This window comes from Empidonax traillii, unplaced genomic scaffold, assembly GCF_003031625.1.
Source record: "Empidonax traillii isolate 1590-97213 ecotype Southwest subspecies unplaced genomic scaffold, ASM303162v1 scaffold501:size454599, whole genome shotgun sequence".
Lineage (NCBI taxonomy): Eukaryota > Metazoa > Chordata > Aves > Passeriformes > Tyrannidae > Empidonax > Empidonax traillii.
Window position 1 is genome coordinate 30847 of NW_020955694.1, and position 21497 is coordinate 52343.

Here is a 21497-nt window from a genome sequence, read left to right on the forward strand (position 1 = left end):
TCATATGATAAATACAATTTTTAAAAAAGACATTATTTAAAAACATGAACTTCTGGCAACTAATTAAAACCAGCTAATGAGATTTCATGCTATGAACAACCTGAAGTAATCTTTTAGCTCTAGACAGTTATCTCTTTTAGGACTTCCCAATATAAATATTTTAACTCTTATAGATCTTCATATCAACAAAGAACAGCACAAGGAGGCAAAGAGGAGTTAGTCCAAGTTCAAACTGAGAGGGGTTCTGGAATAGAGATTACACTTACATGTAAGAAAAAGCAGCTTATTTTCTTTGCTGGGTTTCAACTTTGATAAACATGAAGATTTCTTTATTTGAAAAGGTAATTCTAGAGTTATGTTGATGTATTCATCAGAATTTGTTCAAAAAGGAGTTTAAAACTACTCTGTTGTTCAGTTTTGATTTTGGGAGGGTATTTCAGATGCAGTCTCTATTGAGCCTTGTATTTACACAACAGCTTCAGTTATGATTTGGGTAATGTAATGCATATTACATGTTCATCATTTTGTGGAGGACACCAAGCTGCAGCAAGTTTTGAGTTCTTTGAAGGACAAGGTTAAAAATAAGGTTGGTTTTGTTGTAGGTTGGGGTTTTTTCCTGTTTGCAAAATCATCAATAGATTATTCTGTAAAATTACGTACTTTAGAAAGCGTGAAACTAAAATACAGAATACTCAGATAAGCAGCCACACAGAGAAATACTGACTTACATGGATCAGAGACATATTTTGGTTTGAATCTATTACTTTACAACATTTTTAGGTAGAATGGTGACTGTTACGTTTTGCCTGGTGCTGATAAGATTCCATCCAGGGTGTGGGATAGGGAATAAAAAAGTTAGACATCCTTGCATGATGGCGCTTGGGAGAGTCTTGCCTGATTTTAGAACATCTCAACAGCATTGTTCTACAAAGAAAGCATTTAAAAATAGGTCTTTCTAGACCAGAAAAAGACAACTGAGACAACACTGTAACAACTTTTCATGTATTTTTAGAAAATGTCACTTGTTTCTGTCAGCTGTCAAAGCAAAGGATAAGAGGTCAGCTCTATCAAAAAGGTTGGAGAACACAGGAAGGGACATCTGGACATCTCTGCTGCTCAGCTAAAGAAAACATATATATCATCTATACCTATAACAGTCTAGTCTTAAGGCCTCATCAGGAGAGGAGAGTGGGATTAGTAAATTCTTAGTGTCTGCCCTACCTTTTATTTTTCTTTGTTAAATTCAGCAGCAGAACACCTTAAGTCTACAAAAAGTGGCACAACATGAAGTGATTGTAACATACCTTGCTTGTTGCAAACTGTACAGTATTTTAGAAGTGGGAAGGAGAAAGGGAAGTTCACTGTCAATGCAGCAACTGTCCAAATTCTGACTGGGAATCATGCCAACTTCTATTTCTGCCTTAATTGTATTCCTGGTGAGTTAAAACTGCCTATGTGGTTAAATTAGATACATGTAGCTTTACCCCTGTATTGATCGGGGCACAGGTAGGTTGCAGTTTCAAGGTCATCTTTTTCTTGCAGTTTTAGCTATTTGCAAAGTCACCTTTTGAAAATAACATCTATTGCATTACAGAAGGATAGCAGTGTTTTGTTAAGAGCAGAGTGGGTATATTAAGTTAGAAAGATGAAGCACCTGGTAACAGTTTAGTGATAGAGTTCTCTTAAAAATGGTACAAAGTGGAAAACATGTTTCCAAGCCCTTATATCTGATGGTTTTTTTTACTTTCTCTATAATGCAAGTGTTAGGAAGTTTTTTAGTAGTCTGGTTTTAGAAGTCTTTTCCAGTTTTCTGTTCATCAGTGAAACTCTGTTCAGGTTTTTTTACAGTGATGTTTGTATGTATTCCACTTCATTTTGATTTAATGCTCGATTGATGACTTATACTTTATGGAGGCTAGTTCAGTAGAAGCACTTATCCCAATGATGTTCCAGTTGCAGAAAAAAGGAGTGAAGTTCTCCTTTACTCTCCCCAAGGAAAGCAGGCTCAAGGGCTGCTACAGAACAGGAAGCTTTTGTAAAAATGTGTATAATACTGCTCTGTAGACTTTTTTATAAAGATGAGAATACTGAATTCCAGTTGCAGATAATCTTTGACTCCTAATAAAATATTTTTTAAAATATGCCTGCTTTCCTTAAAGTGATAACTTTAAAGCAAAATAAAATCCTTTCAATTTTTGTTCAAGTGTAGAAACTTTGCACAGTTGTAGTTAACTGCACTGCAGTTAATTAAGCTATTGCTGCTTGTAAAAAAAAAAAAATCTGTTGTGCTCTCCATATTAAATGTTCTTTGTGCCTAGTAATATGGTAGTATTCAGGGTTTATTTGTCGTTGTTTTATTGTTTGCTTGTTGCAGGTTTTTTTAGCATAGCATTCCCAAGATTAAATATTTTCATCAGGTCAGTCTGTTTTTAGAAAACAACACTACTGTGTTAATATTCTCACAACTTGTTCTTTCACTTCTGGATCGGAGTGATGCAGCAAAAATGCCAGTTTCTGAGCAAATGGGGCAGAGTCCCTGCAAAGTGTAAAGAAAATTGAGTCTTCACTGTATTGGTCCTCAGTTATGGTGCCAGCTTCATTGTTCACGTTCTTTTTCAAGTTTGCGGCAAATGCCAGGGCTCTGAGCAGAATATCTCTGTTTATACAGTTGTCAAAAAGTAACAGCAATGATGGCACCTAGGATATTCAAGAAATATTCCATACTTAATCACCAGCAGTAAGTATATGTAACCATAACTTCAGAAAATGAAAAAAAAAAAAAATTGTACCTAAACCAGAAACTTTGTATGTTGTGAAAGCACGTCACAAACTTGCACACTATGCACATATTTCCTCTTTAGAAAAGACTGGCTTGTGCATCAACATGCTAATAAATACTTTGTATTTTCAATCTCCAAAATGTGGCTGGCTGGAAAATTCCCATTTGGAAGAGAGGGTCTGCTTTACCTCTCAGTAATGTTGATTGTTGCTCTCTGCAGTGATCTGAATATTTTTGTTAGCACTTCTGATAAACAAGAAAAGGATGAACTTTTAACAGAACTGAATATTTAGCTACCCTGATCTTGTTTGGATAATGAAGACAGTAATATCTAGACTAGCTCTGCTGCTAGCAAATAACTCACAAATAAAGGCCACTGCACATTTCAAGGAAGTTACTTTGGGGAGAGGGAGGAGGATGCAGCACCATTCCAACCCCTGACTCTTTGTTTTGGTGTGAGGGAATGAAACTGAAAGAAACCTGTATGCCAAGGCCAGCACAGCAAACGTCCCAGAGTTCTCCATGAAGATGCAAGTAGATGCACAGGGAAAGTTCACTTAGAGACAGTAACTTTCTGACTGCATTTGAGTAAAGGGGTGGGGATTTCAGTGGGATTTGGTTGGTTTTGGTACAGTATATGGGCTGGAGAAACAGCTATTGAGAAGGATCATTTACAGTACTGGTTCTATTTGATATCTGCCCCTAGTCTTCAATCTTTATACTGACTGTGTGCCTGGAAGTGAGGTTTTGGATTCCTTATACATATTACAAACTAAAGTTCTTGGTACTAGCCCTTGGGTGGAAAGGCTTCTGCAAGTTATCATTGATTATCAGGAATGGTGCACCAGAAGTCCAACCCACTGTCTCCAAGGCCATAGGGCCCTGTGCCTGTCCCTCTGCAAGTACAGGATCTGTATTACACTACCATCTGGATGAAAGCCAGCCTGTGAAAGAATGTGCACTTCTAACTACTGCTTTTAACTAAGTACTGCCTAGAATTTTACGCTCTGGAATTGCATGTATATTTCTAATACACTAAAATTCTTCTAATGCATGCACATATCTAAACATGTGCTTATATTCTAAAAATAAAATGAAGCAGCAAGAACCTTACTTGAGCTCTGAGAAGATGTCTTGTTATGGCTGGGTTCGCAGATAAGTTCACAAGTACTTTCAAAACCTGAATCTGAAATGAGGAGTAGACAAATTCATTACAAGCTCCAAAACAGTAAGTACAGCAGTAATAGGCATCAGTAATGTCAGTGTTGACTTGTAGAGGAAAAGGTAGAATGGGTCAACTAGCATCTTGAGTTGTGCACTTCTTTGGTACAGGGGAAAACCAAGGTATAGACATGTTAGAAGCAAATTCAGTTCGACTTTAACACCAAAAATAAGGCAAGATCTATAAACAACTCCCAGTAGGCAAACTGCGGAATATTTTTAAATACAAAGAGGGTGGTTAAGTGCTATATTTAAAATTATCAGAAGCATGTACAAATATACCTTTGTACTTTCTTGGACCTTGTGACACTTGGACTTAAGTACAATAAGGAACTTGGCCTTTTCCCAATGCTTAGTTTAAGTAAAATAGGTGTGCTATGTTTAGTGGAAATCTCTGCTTTGGAAAACTGGCTTTGATCTGAGAGAGCAACCACATACACTGATGGTACCACAACATCTTGAATAAATGCTGAGTTTGGTCCCTGACTGAAGCTCCTCTTTCAATATTACAGTAATTCCCAAGTAAGCACAATTTTCCACTGCAGTCACTGGGTTGCAAGAGATGTAACAGGCACAAGGGAACAGAAGTCCATAACTTAGGATCACTGCTCAGGATGTTTCCCTAGAGAGATTCATGCATCAGTGAACCCTTTCACATGCAGACTGTCTTTGCTCTGTGGTGCAGTAGCAATGTTAAGAGCAGGAGAGAATTCTGGAGTTGTTATAGCAAAGGCACAGGACACCCTGCACTGCTTTGGTAGAGCTCAAGCCCAATGGTTCCATTAGCAAGATTCCCTTCCCTCCAACCTTTCTGAATTTATATTGTGAAAGTAATACAGATGATTATTTTAGCGCACAAACTCTGTATCTGCTATCGTTAATGAATGTTTGGGTTTGTTTTTTCTCAGCACAGTCTCAACCCTTTTACGAAAACAGTAAAAAAGGAGGCAAGTAAAGCAGCTTCATAAATGGCTTGCAACAATAACACGACTCAGTACCTGTGTCCTTTCAGTTCCTTCTGAAAGCAAATGAAGAAAGCATGGAATTGAGTTTATCATCTTTTGGTGGTAGTCATTGGTAACAGACATATTTGTCAGCAGTCTGAGTCCAGCAAGCTGCACATCAGAGTTGAGGGGAGCTGACTCAACGATCCTACAAACTTGTGTGATATATACCTGGGGAAAAAGGGAAAGAGATACAGAGATCGTTTTTGATACAAGCATATTTTCTGTTCAAAAATAGTATCCGTGGCCCAGCTACAGTTGCATAAATACCTCCAGAATGTTGCTGGCTGAAAACATAACACAGTGAAGAATCTTGGAACCAAGGTACTTTTTTGTTTTTAATATATTCAAACATTCTATTGGCATGACAGAAGCAGACAGTTATGCTCACTAACCTTTCTGAAGCATAAATTGCTCTGAAAACCTAAATTGCTTTGACTCTCTCTCTGAAGTGGCACAGCTGCTTTAAGGAGTTATTTAAAAAAAAAATCACTTATAGCATCTATTGTCTTAAATGTTGAGAACAAACTAAGGGCAAGTCTTGGAATGAAATCCTTTCTTCCAATCATGTGGCTTATTGGAGCACTCTGTAGGAATAGTGATGACCACTGACATTAACAACTATTTTTACTAAATTTTCTTTTGGATGACAATATACAATAAATCTCAGAGTCCTAACTAAGAAAAAAGTTTCCTTGCCTTTCCAAAAGAGTTATTTTCTACCTATAGAAATATTGGCAAGCACTATTTAATAAAAGTTGTCCATTGCTAAAGACGCTGCAAACTACCACATACAATCACACTGCCTTTTTATCAAGCTACTGAAAAAAACCAGTGAAAGTCTTCAAATCTGCCTCAGCTCTCTGCCTGGACACTTCTTGATCTATTGATTCATCTGATAGTGACAAAAAGTAGGGTTTTTTTCTTGATGCTTAGTCCTTTTATTTCCATGGCATCTACTATATTTACCAGTGGAACTTGTCATTCATGTATACACACTGTTCTTTAAAGATGAAAGTATCACCTGAAAGATGCATCTCACACAAACCCAGGGGCTCAGTTACTCTTTTCTCCTTACCTGAGTCCTGCCAAGTTCAGTCTGCAATTCACTGTACTAAACAAGCACTGCTGCTGTTCTTGGAATGTTTGGAAATTATCTTGCCTCACATAATTCCACTATAAACTTAGCAGCACAATCTCTGTTTAATAACATTTGGTGAAAACTGAACACTAGCTGCCTAGTTTCCTGTCTTTTAAAATAAAAATAAGTGCCAGTGAAGGAATTAATTTCTAAGTTACCTTTTCACTCTTGGGATGCACAGATCATCCAATCTGCTGACTCATATGCCTCTTATCAAAAAATTTTGGCATCCTGGCTTATCTTTAACAAACATGCCGAAGGTCATGTACTGTCTCCTGTGCCTTGTTTACTTTGGTTTTTCCTTTTAAGAAACTTACCTGTATCTTTTCCTGATTTCTAATATTCATACTCAAATTATTAAGTGCATTTAGTGCTTTTTCTTTAACTTTGGGAACGCAATCGGAGAGCATCCCTCCAATAACAGAAAGGCCATCCAAACTTCGGATTATATCCTGAAATATAAAAGACATTCAATAAGATTTTTAAAACTTTAAATTCAATGCTGAAGGCTTTTCTCAAAGTTTCCATTTTAACAAAAATGAAATGTGTGAATGAAGACTTCCAGAACAGATTGGTCTGTTTAAAGAGAGACAGTTGGCAGATACTGTTTTATTGCCTCCCTTGAAGTTAAGAATGGTCCTTCTTAGGGACAAAGTATTATTTGATGTTACTAGACAATGGCACAACGCCTTCACTTTTAAAATCTGGCCTGCCAAGCATGCTTAAAGCATTTTAGATTATAAGGAATCAAAGAAAGTTATTGCATCATGACTCTATAGAACAGCTGAGCCAGGTCACAGTACCTAAAAGTCTTGACTGAAAAGAATTTCAAGATGCAGCTTCATGTTATGGTAGAGGCTCTGAAACTTTTTCCTTTCCATTACACTTGATTTGATTACTATTTTAAAACTTTTAAAAGGCATGAAAATCTGTATCCAGCTCAGTTTTTCTCATCCTATGCTCAATTGATTGGAAGATACCTGGGTAGTTGGAATATTACTAATATGTAAACAGCGTAAGACTTTGTGAGAATAAAAAATTAGTTTATCTCAGGAAATTTCAGATGTGAAACAGAAAGCGCTTAACCTCCAATTCAACTCTTTCACTAACATTACATAACTGTAAGCCAAAAAAAAAGTATATTTACAGCACTTTCAAAATAGAAGAACTCTGTAAGGACTTTAGGTTGTCCAAACATTATGCTTTGATGAATTCCGTGAAGCTGGTAAATTATATTATTTGGGCTAGCAGAAATTAAGGCATAGACATAAAATGGATTTTAGAGCACAAGCTATGGTAGCTTTCAGTCCTGTGTCACTTTAGCAAAACAGCACCTCTCATCTGCCAGACTGGCTGGCATTGGACGTTGTTTTTTTCTACGGAACAATACTTACTTGATTTACAGAGAAGGCAGCACTGTTGCTGAGAGTAATTAAAGCTTGCTCTTGAATTAATGGATCATCTGTGGCCTGAAGCAAATGAATCAGTTTCTGTAGAGCGTCCGCATCCATGCCGTGGGTTGACACTGGAGGACTGCTGTCTGTGTTCAAAAATTAAATACTTTATACTAAGTTTGAGACATTTCACTTAGTTACCACTTAGCATTTTTTACAAAGCTGAAATTTAGCTCAGTTGCAGGACACATTGTTCTAGGTTTGATTGTACCCAAGCAGTATGTCATGGTAAAAAGACTGTGTTTTACAACAGCAAGCTTTCCATCCTTTTTCCCTACGTCTTTAAATTACCTCTTTTCAAAGCAGATAATAAAAGGAACGCACAATTAAAGCCTGAGGTACGTTATTCTCTGATTAATGAATAGCAAACCTCCCATTCAAAATTATTAGGAATATTCACCAAACATGTTTGGTTTTTTGTTTTCCTTGTGGCCCATGAAATGAAATGTGGAAATCTGTCTGGGCACTGTAGGAAAACAAAACTTCTGATTTGCAGACTACTACTTCCAGAAATTATAATAATGACATTTTGCTACTACTCCAAGGTCCTTTAACAAAGTAACAGCCACAATGTTAAGAATGCTGCTGGTCATGACATCACTTCAACAACTGAGGAAGGCTGTTTCTCAGGAAGATGTTATGGAGCACCTGGCTTTCATAAAAGGATGACACCAATGCCATCAAAGGCCATTTTCACTAGATTGGAGTCGGAACTATTTAGCTAAGCTGAAGAGCCTGGAGACCTGATCTATGACTGCTGCACTGGTCATGGCTGGCTTGAGATGGCTCCTGAGAAGCTAACCGGTCCTTCAAATTCCACAGATCTGCTGCCACCATCTCACCAGGCAAACACCACAGTATTCTTTGGAGGTTTAAAAAAAAAAAAAAAAAAAAGTCAAAGTTAATGATGCTAATCCAAGAGCTCACTTCAAAAACAATTTCGTTTTTCACTCTCATCCTCATCTAAACACTATGCTTAGCTTTAAATTATAGGAGGGGACACAAATAACTTTAATAACGTAAATAGCACATCAGTCCATAAAGTAAACACAGTCATCAGACGCACGCTTTAGGGGACTTGAAAAAAAAACAAACCAACCAACCAACCAAAAAAAAAGAAAAAACTAACAAAAAACCAAATCAGGCTTTTCTAAAAATAAACGGCGCTCCAGAGCGCTGCAAAGCCCCGCACGGCTCTCGTAGGGCCGGCGGGCGGCACTGAGGCACCGCCTCCCTCAGGGCGCTTCTTCCGTCACCGCCCCCGGGCCGCGGCCGCGGGTCGGGACCCCCCCGGGGCCCCGCGGAGCCTCCACCGCCCTCACCGCACACCGCGGGGAGGAGTGACCGCCCGTCCTGCCCCGTCCTGCCCTGCCCTGCCCCTCACCTGCCCCTCACCTGCCCGCGGCCCCCGGGAGGCCCCCGCTCGCCGCCGCCCGCCCGCCGTGAGCCGCCACAGGCAGTAGCAGGCGCCGGCCCCGAGCAGAGCGGCCGCCGCCGCCCTCAGTGCCGCGCCCCGCGGCTCCCCCATCGCCCCGGCCGCGGCTGCGCCGCCCGCGGGAGACACCTCCCCATCCGGCGCCGCTCCGCCGCCCCCCTCGTCCCGGGCAGGCGGTGTGCCCCGTATCTGCCCTTCTCCTCTCCCGGGCGGCCTGGGGGATGCTGAGCCGGCAGCTCCGTGTGCGGGGCGCGGGGGAGGCTCGGCCCTCACAGCGATGCGAGGCAGCTGTTGTTTGAGAGGAAGGAATCACCCAGGCCGGCCCGAGGCAAGGGCGGTCCTGCGCCACGGCGGCCCCCGCGGGCGCTCATCGTCCCCAGAGGTGGGGAGGTCACACCCTCCGCCGCCTCTGGACCCCGCCGCCCGCTGGTTCTCCCCATGGAGCCGGTGGGACCACAAACTCCCCCGGTAGCATCCGTGGGAGTGAGGCGCCCGCCCCGCCTTCCCCATGGAAGGTCCCCTTGGCCCCCCAGATGAGCTCTCGTTGTGCCCCTCAGGGCTGGCCAGGGCATCTCACACCCTTTCACACCGTCCTCTGCTGGCCCGGGAGCGTGTTTTTGTTCTGCTTCTTTTGTCGCTAGCCTGCTTCGAACAATTTATGAGAACTTTAAAAATAGCGACAAGATAGAGCAAGGCCGTTTTGCTTTTTAATACGTGTTTCAACGTATTAAAAGAGGATTGAAATTAAGGCAAACGCAGTGAACTGCACTGGCACCTCCCTTGATACGCGTTAAGTTCTTCAGTGTTAATTACAGAAGCACATCTAGGTTTCAAACAGATAATTCCCTTCTCTTTGAGTGCTGTGGGTGATATCCATGCTTTTTAATGGCCTGTCAAAGATGAAGGTGGTGCTGGACCACGCTTCAGGTACTGGTGGATTAGGTATTTTTGTTGGCACAGAAATAAATAAACTTCCATGTAATGTTAGAGACTGTCATAACACGAGGGTCTGTGGGGGAAACAGAGTTGGTGGGTTTGCTCTTGGGATTCTTAATGTGACACTCTGTATTTCGTTGGTTTCCTCTTTGTTTGACACGTTCATCTCTGCCTGTTTCCAAATCTGCAGCAGCTGTTTCTCAGTTCCTTCAAAGAAGAGCACAATGCACAAGATTAAGGGACATCCTAATACTTTTAAGTTACCAAAATAGACCTCATTTGCAAGCAGCTATTACAGCCAAGATTTCCATGGAAACATTAATAAAGAAATCTTGAGCCAATTAGAATAATTAGAGAGCAGTATTACCATGTAGACTGAGTACGTCTCCTGAGAATCTGTCTCTAGATCATTCTTTGTTTTATAAGCACAGAAAAACAAAATATAAACTATGTCTGCCTGAGGTGTAGTTCTTGATTCAGCACTTCAAAAATAGCTCATGTCTACCTTTCCAGCAAAAGTTATACCATTGTAGCTATATACAGCATTATAGCTAAATACAACATAATAGCAGCAGTGGCATTAAGTTAATGAACTAAAAATGAAAGAGTTAAGGATAAGATTAAAGTGAGATTCTTAAAAGAAAGAACCAGTTAAAAATTACCCTGTGTAAGATCTTTTTACCTTTTATTTTCTCTTTTTGTTTCTTAGAGGTTGGTGCTTGCTGATATCCAACCATATTTCTCGTTTAATTTTATTATATTTTAATTTCTTTAGGAAGCTACAGTATGCATGGTGTGAAGATAAATGAGATGATACTGGTCCTTGTATTAAGGAACATCAAAGCCAAGATGAGACCTTTGAACATTTATACACATATTCTCGGAATTAAGGATATAGAGTTCTAAGATGGCCATTTGCTTAAGTCTTTTTATGAGGAGGTTGTGGTTTGGACATAGTCCAAACACAATTGGAGTTCAAATAATCTTGTCCAAATAAATTAGGATTCCCTGCTGCATCTGAGCATTTCCTTCCTGCCTGATTTCTCTCTTTCAGTTCTCATCAGTTACTTTTAAACACTATTCATTAAAAGTCAGCCAAACTATAATCCTGCAAACACTCTGTGTATGACAACTTTCACTGTTGTTAGTAGCTGTGTTCTTAAAATGTTAGAATTAAATATGGCTGCAAAACTTTTTTTCTGCTGTGTGACCCAAATTAATTTTGCCATGAAGTGTGTAGATGGCTAAATTGGCAGGAAGAAGAATGGGTGAGAAACATTGATGATGAACTTCTTCAGATTGTTGAGAGCCTTGTAGAAGTCTGATAGAAATAGCCAGACTTGTACAGGCATAATTGTTTGGCATAATAAATATAATTGTTTACAGTTTTACATATGGTCCAAGCAACACTCGAGTACCTGAATGAAGATTGTAAAACCAGATGTTACAATTCCTTCCTAATTAAGTAATTAAGATTCTAAAATGTTTAACAGAGGAATTGTAATCCAGTATATGGCTCTATAGTTTGGATTTCTTGTGTTGGAGACCTTTCAGAACACCAAAAGGCGAAGAAGTTGCCTGTGTTTGTTTGAAAAATGGGGGGAAATAAAGGCAAAACCCCCTTGAATTAAAAAATGGCATGGATATGGCAGACACATCGTGGTTTACTCCACCAGAGGGAGTAGCTGACCAGCACTGGGATTGGCTTTGGGAAATCTGTCTGTAGGAAAATTTGTGATGAAAGCCATTTAACTGTCCATTATTTGAAAAGATATTACATGTCATGAACTACAATGGTAAGTGATGGATTTATAATATTTTCTTAATGTAGTCAACCATCAAGATATACCTTGGAAATGACATTTTTGTTGAGAACATTGAAGAGATGCTAAAGCGTTAATGTGTTGGTTAGTATAAATATTCAAGGTGCCTGAACTGGAAACAGTGGCCTTTCGCTTTGTCTGTGCTCAAATGAATAATTTTCTTCACCTTTTCATATTGGTCTTAACTTAGGAGCATAGAATCGTAGAATGGTTTGGATTGGAAGAAACCTTCAAAGATGAACCACCTCACTGTGGGCAGGAACACCTTTCACTCCATCAGTTTGCTCGAAGTTCCATCCAGCCTGATTTTGAACATTTCCCATAGTGGGGCATCCACAACTTCTGTCCTCCCGCCATGAAAAGGATTCAAGCACATGCTCCACATTAATTTAGTAATAGCAAGTGGCCATGTCTTGGAAGGGAAGCAGTATTGCATGTCATGTTCTGAAATTTTTACCAGGCACAAGAACTTCCAGTTGATAGTTTCCTTTAAATATTCACTTAAATAACTGCAGTTTATCCATATACTTTTAACAATCGATATACTTTGGATTTTCTTGTTGTATGTGAGCTCAAAGTCCAAAAGTAAATGATCCATGTCCTTTAGCTGAAGACAGCTAAAGGACGAATGAGAAAAATAGTTCATTGGTTATTGTACATTATTAATAAAAGATAATGCAAAGTTGTGTGATTATACTGAAAAGCAGATATTTTTCAAGCAGATATTTTTTAAGCTGTATTTTGTTTTCAATGCTGGTTCAATTTTTGCCCAGCTTCCCATTCAACCTACTCTTTACCACACAGTATTAAAATTGTATTAAATTCATCATTAAGTAAAATGATCTAATCTTCTATATATTTTTTCTTTAATGCACATTAAAAGCAATGAAATTTTTAGTAGGAATTGTTAAAGAAATGCTATGTATTTTATTACTATCCTAAAACCAGTGCTTTGAAGTCTAGCAATCGAAATGTGATGATACATGCACTAGTACCTTTAAAAATTGAATGAAAGGAAAGGCAAGTGATAAAAAGAAGTGCCTCTATTTTGCAGTATATTTACCAGAGATGCTGGTAAATATCTGTTTATTTTAACAGTTTCATAACTAAATGCTACTTTGCTATTAATACAAAGGTCTTAATTTGCAGTTTCTTTTTGCAGATGCTGCTTTGTGATGTATTTGTTGCACATCCAGAAGATCCACTTGCACTTTTAGAAGAAAAAGAATAAAGCCAAAGTGGAACATGGCTCTAGCATAAGACCGTTATGATGTCCAAATATTGAGAGTTATTATGCAGAAGTGGAAAATGTGGGTGCAGATTCACAAGGATAAAAAGACACGTAAGTCTGTGTAGCTGCTCTGCATAACAAAAAAACCCATATTATATAATAGAAAATTATGATGTATACATTAAATATACTTGGTCCAGTAATTTCTGTGGCTCTCTTTTTGCAGGATGCCATTCATTAGCTGAGCTGTGGCAACTTGTTGTCATGAGTGCTGGGAGGGGCAGGTCCCTGTACTCCTTGCTAGGACAGATGGTGCTGGCATTCTTCTCTGAAGACTGAGCAGTGATGCTGATGCAGAACTGGCCTGGGAGGTGTTAGGGAAAAGGAGTGTATGCATGTCAGAAGTACAGGGTAAATGAGTTGGGATGCTTTTTCTGGGAGGTGAAGAGTACAGTGATAGGGATAATACAGGAGGGATCACAGACTTGGACTCCTACCTTCAGTTAGAGGGAATGCATGATGAGAGGTGGAGGTGGAGTAAAGATCAAAACAAAAAAGCCAGAAGGCAGGCTGGTGTCTTAAAATATTTAAAATTTTAGTCTGACTAGATTGAGTTCAGTGAAGATGTCCTATTTCTGGAGAGTATCAAGGCATTCTTAGGGAATAATAAATTCTTTTCATTCTTAAAAGCAGTTGCAGTGATTGTTTTGAATTCCATAATTAGATTAGAATGCAAATAACTGAGTCATTTTTTAATTGTGTATGTTTGTATTGGGTACACTTCTGTAGGCATTTTTGGTGCAAAAAGTCGCCTAAAGGTAGGTATCTGGTGTAATTCAGCATGCCCTAGGATATCTTGGGCAAGACTAGACCAGATAGGCCTCCAGCCTAAAGTTCAAGCAGTGCGTGAATCCCCTGTCAGTATTTTTTGGATATCTTGATAATATGGGGCAGATGAGATGCCATCGATGCATTTTAAAATGCAGAATCAAGCCATCAATTATTATAATACATAATAAGCCTAATAGGTCAGAAGAAATCACATTGCTAATGAAGAGCAAGTAAATTTTTAGGATACAGAGGGTTAGGAACAGGTATCAACCAGAGGGCAACAGCAATAGTGCAGGGTTTGGGGGAGGGGTGCATGGAAGCATTCAGGGCTGGGGAGCACCTTCTGTGGGGTCTCCTTCAGGACACACAAAAGAGAACAGGCTGAGCCAGCTGTGCTGAAAGTACTTTTGCAAGTATTTTGTCTGTGTGGGATAAATCATGCAAGTTAATACATTTGTGGGCTGTAAGCTGGGGCTGTGGAATTTTGGGGCAAGCTGGAAAAAATGGCTTTATTTATGTGTGAAGTACAGAGGGAACAAAAATCATTACATAAAAACAGGAAGCCTACTGAAATGCTTCCATTCCGTATTTGAAAACATTGCAGCTCCCTTGATCCAGAAAGAATTACAAATCTTTGTCACCTGGTTTCTTTTTCTTGAGCTGTCACTGTTTTTTTCAGTATGGGAATTGCAGAAAGAGCTCTTCTGTTTAGAAGACTGACCAGAGGTTTGCTCTAGCTGAGCACCTAACCATCTGCTGCAGAAAGGCAGAGCTCTTTCTTCCTTTTTCTCTTTCTTTCTCTCTTCCTTTTGCTCTTCCTTTCTCTCTTTCTTTCTCTCCCTCTGTGAATCGTAATGTTCTCTTTTTGGTGAATCCAATATGTAGATACAATCTCCTTCCACAGGAGATTGTTACTGGGTGTTGTTTCCTCGAGGCCAAATCTGTTTGCTCTGAGCAAGTGGAAAATAAAACATGCCTGGACTTCTCAAAGTTCTAGAGCCTATGATAGGGATCTTTTATTGTCTCTGGCACTGTGGATTATATTTCGTGATGGGTCATTTCAAAATCACAGGGTATTTAATCAATATAATTATTAGTATGCTATCATTTATTGTAGCTTTCTGTTCTGCTTTTGTGCAGAAAAAAAAATATCTGCCAGTTTGTATTTACAGCTGGACAAGATCTGTCCTCAGGGCCAGCTGGAAACCATTTGCTTTGGAAATTATAGTTTCCTAAAAAAGTCAGTGGTACCACAGTACCCTGATGTTGGGTTATTGACAGAAAATGATTGCTGTGCATTAGAAGCGGCTGCTTTGGTCTTGACACTGAGTTTTAAATTAGGTTGAGTTTTGAAGTTAAGGAAATAATCCACATGTCCAAATTAAACAGACTTTTGGTTTGAGAAGTCTTTGATGGATCCAGCTAAAATTATCATGGATGCAGGTCTTTGAAGGGATGTACAGGAAGAATTTGCTGTTGAAGGGGGCCTTGACATTTCTGTACCTTAAAAAATCTTTGCAAGTCCCCAACTGCATTCTGAACAACTTAAATATCTTTAAAATGAGTATGGCTATAGCAAGCTCCCAAGATTCCAGAATAAGAACATAAAGCTAGAAAACTTGATTTTTAAAGTTGTTTTGAGTAGTTTATATGAAATGAACAGAGACAGCTTGTTGGACAGCAGCATATTTTGGGAGCAGGCAAATTACCTGAATGTATTACATATGTGCTTAAGTGCTGGTGGGAAAAGATACATTATCAACTATTTTCCGACCTGATTTGTCCTTTTTTAGCTAATGAATTTTGGCCTTTCAATAGTTTCTATAGGTTGAAGCAGAAAATCTTTTTAAATCTCGGTAGAATACTCTTGATTTGTACATGTTTCTTTCAGTTGAGCTTGATCTCTGTGATAAAAGTGGGTTCTAGCTGATATGTTTTTCAGTCCAGTTCATTTCAGTAGAACTGTACAGCATATAAATCAGAATAAAACATTTCTCTTAAAGAACACCCCTTTTTTATTCTAACATTTTTTAGTGACTCATTTATCATAAAGCACATTTCAGTATAACCAAGGTAATCTACCCTTCAGTAATCCACGCACTCTACACTTAGACAGGTAGTCACTCTTTCTTCACTTCTTAGCTATGTTGATTACCAGAAGTGAAACAAAATTTGCAATTATTTCCTTACTTTTAGAAAGGCTTTGTTTGTATTGCTTCTGTGTACAACACTCATTTGAGTCTCAAAGCCTCTATTTGTCTCAAAATTTCTCTTGTGACTGTATGGTTTGAGTCACCCCTGTACAGAGTATGCAATCATTTTTCTGGAACATATTTCAAATCATACTTAATATACTGCTACAATGAAAACCATGTGTTATTGTATGCATTATTGTATGGAAAGTTGCATAGCTAATATGGGAATACTCTTCTATAAACCACAGTGCAATTTTTGCTCTGTTTTCACGCTAACATCTTACTATTAACATACATATCTTAAGTGAAAATTCTTTGAAAATGTATATTATTAAGAAAAAAATTCTCTTCAGTGACAGGACATGGAATAAAATTACAAAGATTTGTTGTATTTTTGCTATCAGCCAATTACCATACCAAGTTTAAACTGTTGCTATTGATGTATGGTATTGATGTACAGTTATGAAAGTAATTACATTACAAGCATAAAAATTTTCTTATATAAAAGTTGCTTTTAGCAATGGGATTTTATTAAATGTGTTCCCTTCTGGTTTCTTCTTCATACTTAGAACTGCACATTTTTAAGTGTTGCATATCAGATATTTATATTTCAGCGTATGATGTAGTAAATAATTCAGTATTGCAAATGGTTATGATATGAGACATTTTAGTATGTAAACATGGGGTAAATAGTATGCAGAAATGTCATCCATATGTGTTATGTATGAATAATTGTGGGAGGTTGCTATTCTCTTCACTGGCCTAGCTTTAAAGTATAAGTAGGTATTATTTCCTATTCTTTTTAATTGTAATTCTCTCTTCAAACTGTATTCGTTCCATGTTTCACCATTGTCTCATTTTTTGCCTGTATTTTCCTCTGTTTATCCAGCCATAATGACACGATGTAAGTATGAGATCTGTAAAACTACTTTAACTGCAGCCCTCCTTCCTTCATTCCAGTCTTCAGGCCCAGCTGTATCCGTGTGACTGAACATTGCTAGAATGCCATAGAAGGGTTTGTATTCTGTGTGAAATGCTGTCATGTGACAAATATGATTGGATTGCAAACATGTGCTTTATTATAACAAAATGACAGAATCCAACTCTCCCGAGATAATTATCACAGAGTCACAGAATGGCTGGGGTTGGCAGGGATCTCTGGAGGTGTCTGGTCCAGGAGGCTCAAGCAGGCTCACCTAGAATTGGTTGCTGAGGACCATGGCCAGACAGCTTTCGGATATCTCCCAAGGACAGAGATTCCAACCTGTGCTCAGTCACCCTGATGGTATAAAAGTGTTCCCTGGTGTTTAGATGGCACCTCCTGTGTTTCGGTGTGTGCCCATTGTCTTTTATCTCCTCTGTCACTTGGCCCCACTGGAAGAGCCTGGTTCCATCCGTGCACCCATCCATCATGCATTTTTACACATTGGTACGAGCCCCTTTGAGCCTATAACAATTTCAGTGTGATTTGTTTTGTTTTAGAAAGTGACTGTGTAATTATGGGTGAGAACAATTTGCTTTCTAGATTGGTGACGGAAAAGAACAATTGTGATCATGGTCTTGGCTTTTAAATCACAGGATAAAATAACATTCTCAATGATATCAGCATTGTTGTTTAGTGAGAGAATTTAATCCAATATCATTGTGAACTTTGACAGCTAATAAAGAAAGCAAGCCAAAATAAATCATACCCAACCATGTCACCTCCTTTACGGATTATGTACTTAGAAATGTTAAATCCTTCTATGATTTTGTTTTCCTTATGTATTTGTGTACAAAACTAAAATCATAGTAATGTTTATTGTCATCATGATGGCTGGGCTTCGCGAATGAAGATTTGAGAAGGGCTCTACCCGCGCTTGCTACAAGCGCGCTGATGGCTAAAAAGGCCAATGCGAGAGAGACAAGTCCAGCTGCAGAAGGCACAGCAGAAAGACTCCCCAGGTGATATCGACAAGACGCGATTCTTTCTGCGTTGTCTTTTCTCCTCGAGAGTGATCCTGCGTGTGTTCTCAAAAGCAGCAGCAGCGTTACAGATGGTGTGTCTCCAGGCCTCCCGATTGGAGGCCAGGGTAGACCAATGGTGGTGATCAATATGGCCAAGGCTGAGGGATTGTTTCAGGAATGTTTATTGTGTTTAGAGCTAAAAACACGTAAAGAACAGTTGTGATAGAATTTTATGCACAAACTGCCTTTTCTGTCACATTATTTAACTGATTCATATCTAGTGTTGTTTATATCTATTTGAACATCAGTATGTTGATTGCCATCCATTTCCATTTCTCTTACATATCAAAGACACTAAATTCAATTTGTGTACCTACAGACTATACATTTTCCATTTTTGTTGATAATTAATGTTTTCTGTAGGATCAAAATCAAGGATTATGTCCACTTGCATCTACTCAGTGCTATTTTAAACAAATTGTGATGAGTCATATGTGACAGTCTACAGGGGCTTTTAGAAAACATTGATTTATAAAGCTGTTTCTCCTAACTTTGAAGATACACTATAATTCTTTTTAGGCATGAAACACATATAAATCAGTGCACTATTTAATTGCATATGTTTTTATATTAAAACTCACTGATATTTATCATACAGCCTACTTGTGCCATTCTTTTGAAGCTCTTGTGGAAGCTGGAAAGATTGCTGGAAAACTATTTTTCTATCTTTTTTTAGTGATTGAAAATCATATTGATATTCTCTTCTTTTGACATTTTTTCAGCTAACACACTGAGTTGAACTGTCTGTTCAATTATAGGCTACAGATGTGATAAACCCTTCCATTTGAACTTCCCCAAGCTACAGTTCTGATCTCATCTTTTCAAATTAATCCAAAATTCCACAGATTTTGGCAACATGGATTTATTGTTAGTGTTAAAGCAGGAAATAATATTAACTGTGGTTTAGATATGTTCAGCTGGCTAATCATATTAATTTTTTTTTGTAAATTAATTATCTGCTGTTTTTAAAAATTGTTTTTGTGTGCTCTAACTTTGATCTGTGGTGTATTCATGAAATAATAGTCATTGTCTAATATCTTCATGCAAATAGTAATATGATTCCAGCTCAGACTTTTTGGCAAATCAGTGTGTTACTGTGCCAAAGAAAAATCACTATATGAGATGCATGGATTATAGCTCAGCTGTCTGTGGTATTTCTCCACCTACTCAGTGATCTTAGAGAATCATTTGCCTTCCATGTGTGACTGGGAACTTCATCTAAATGCTGCAGCTCATATTCATAGTGCAGGAGCTAAAATTTCCTCAGAAGCTTTTTGAAGTGTTTTAGTTCCAGTAGTGATCATAGTATTGACAGATCTCTTCATTTTTCCTGCACTCTGTCATGGCAAAATGTGGTGCAAAATAATCTTTTCTGTGTTTCACGTGGCTGTGCAGAGAGAAGGGCACACTGTGGTTTATCCCTTAAGACAGCACTCCTGGTACATGTGCTGCATGTCAGGAAGGCAAGGCAATTGTCCTCATGCAATTCTACCATGCAATTTTTTTCCTGGATATGGACAGAGAAAGAAGGGGAATCAAGAGAAAAATTACTGAAAGGAGAGACTCAAAGAGCATATAAAGGAAGAGGAGTGCCCATGATTTTCTTTTAGACATGCAAGTGCTTGTGGGACTTTGGTGAATAGTACAGAAACATAGCGATGTCAGCATTAAACTGTGGTTTGTGACTGTGGTGTTTGATGGAGGGTGTACTTTGCAGTACATTTTTGAGAAACTCAGAGAAATAGCAGTTAACCCCATAATACTGAAGCTTTTATCAATTTTTAGTCATTTCCCCCATATATGTGTCTTTCAAATATATTATTCTCTTTTTTCCTCATGCTGCCTCCTTCTGCATCATCTTCATAACTCCTTTATGCTTCTCCTGTTCATACAGTCTTTTCTTGAGGAATTTGCTGCTAGTCACTGTCAGGAGAACATGCTAACCTATATTACCCTTGCCCCAATCTCATATTTCCATTGTTGTGTTCTTATATTATTTGCAGTTGCAATTGCTGTCTATTCTGCCAAATCCTCAGTGTGGGTGTCTGCAAATGCCAACATGCAGAAAACTCTAACAGGTTCCAGCTAGGGAAGAGCTTCCCCCAAGCACACACACTTGTTTTTAATTATAGGGAACTAAACCACCACTTGAATAGTTCTGTATCTATTTTATAACAATTCTCTTGTATCATTGAAAAAACTGAAATGTGTAATAGCTTTAGACAGTACGGAATAAAATTATGTCCTTCCAGCTACTCCTTGAAGGCTTCAGAGGCCATCTAAGGAAAATTCCAGCATTCAAAACTCCAGGCCATTCTTCTCTTCACTGCTAGAAGTCTTTCCATTTGTTGATTCCCAGGTGCCTAATCAGATCTGCTCTTTCATGGAGCTTTGGAGCTGACACTGATTTCACAAGTTCACATGGAAACTTTTATTTGCAGGGTAGCTGTTGAACAATGTTCCTTGTTGATATGTCCCTCCCTCACAGATTTCACACTTAATAGCTGTCACCAGCTATCTTGTGCTGTTGGATACAGGCAGGATGTTCAGCTCACGAACCTCAGCAGATGCAGCACTTTCTGGTGCCAATGTCTGAGAACCCTGAATGATCACACCCCTCCCCTAACTCTGGCTCTACTGAACAATTGTCCTATTTGTCACTGTGTACCACAGGTTTTAGCCTTGGTCCTAAAAGGGACATTCATGATCTGTTTGGGAATCCCCGGGGCCTTTGAACAACAGCAATTAGGCCACTGCTTTTGGTCCTCTGTCTTACTCCCCTGCTTTTCCACTTGGTACCTTTTGCTGACCACAGAGATCACTGGTCTCTCATACAGATTTTATCCTGTATTCCTTTCCTAGATTGCCTTTTCTATCCAGCCTTTAGCCTACCTTAAGCTAGTATTTTTTTCCTAATACTGACTCTTTGCAGAAATTAACTTAATATGGTTTATAAATGCATTTTTTCCTACTCAGCTTTTCTCCATTGACTGTGCTGCCAGTAACAGATGTTCTGCTGTGGTTTCATTGTCTGTCCTTTTCAATCAATCCCAGTACTTCTCTACTGAAATAATCCTCCAGAATCTGAGAGGAGGAGGACAACTTCACTTAATGCCAGCTACTGCTTGTGACAGATTTTTCATTTTAATTTTCAGCACTTTTAAGTTTCCAGAATATACCCCATGTAGAGAATATAGCTGGCCAAATGGGATTTTCCTCTCTGTTCCATCTAATCAGGATTAACCTTTAATAGCTGAGATACTACTTAAGATATTTCCAGGAACAGGGATGAGTCAGATACTGTTGTATTTTTGCTATAAAGTTTTTGAAAGATACTGTGGAAGAAATTACTAAATTATTTAGTTTTATCAGTAAAGCACCATTAAATATATTCTTCATCTGAATAGAGGAGGACATGAAGGAATGCAGTTAATAATAGG

The 21497-nt window shown here is 38.7% G+C and overlaps 2 protein-coding genes across 3 annotated transcripts in view; one reads left to right on the forward strand and one right to left on the reverse strand.

Annotated features, from left to right (window-relative positions):
• Nucleotides 1–1583: 1583 nt before the first annotated feature.
• Nucleotides 1584–9127, reverse strand: ARMC10 (armadillo repeat containing 10). Of its 2 annotated transcripts, none has more exons than XM_027896511.1 (6): nt 8995–9127; nt 7540–7685; nt 6463–6597; nt 4999–5175; nt 3894–3965; nt 1584–2697 (listed from the first exon to the last, which is right to left on the reverse strand). In XM_027896511.1, the coding sequence occupies exons 1-6, from the start codon at nt 9125–9127 to the stop codon at nt 2443–2445; spliced, it is 918 nt and encodes a 305-aa protein (XP_027752312.1). In that variant the 3' UTR covers nt 1584–2442. The 2 variants fall into 2 exon arrangements, with proteins under 2 accessions (XP_027752312.1, XP_027752313.1); XM_027896512.1 differs by having other exon boundaries at nt 8984–9000.
• A 1491-nt stretch (nt 9128–10618) lies between these two features.
• FBXL13 (F-box and leucine rich repeat protein 13) overlaps nt 10619–21497 on the forward strand; it is a 59703-nt gene continuing 48824 nt past the window's right edge. Inside the window, 3 exon segments of the mRNA XM_027896514.1 lie at nt 10619–10637; nt 12956–13135; nt 13814–13842. Of these exon segments, the coding sequence (XP_027752315.1) occupies nt 13039–13135; nt 13814–13842 (126 nt within the window). The 5' untranslated portion in view covers nt 10619–10637; nt 12956–13038.

Excerpts from the sequence above, each read along its gene's own strand:
- ARMC10 (XM_027896511.1), bottom strand. The coding sequence starts at position 9,127 with ATGGGGGAGCCGCGGGGCGCGGCACTGAGGGCGGCGGCGGCCGCTCTG. Across the intron at positions 6,598-7,539 it reads CTGCCTTCTCTGTAAATCAA|GATATAATCCGAAGTTTGGA; the intron begins GTAAGTATTGTT and ends TTTATATTTCAG. Across the intron at positions 5,176-6,462 it reads GAAATCAGGAAAAGATACAG|GTATATATCACACAAGTTTG; the intron begins GTAAGTTTCTTA and ends CTTTTTCCCCAG.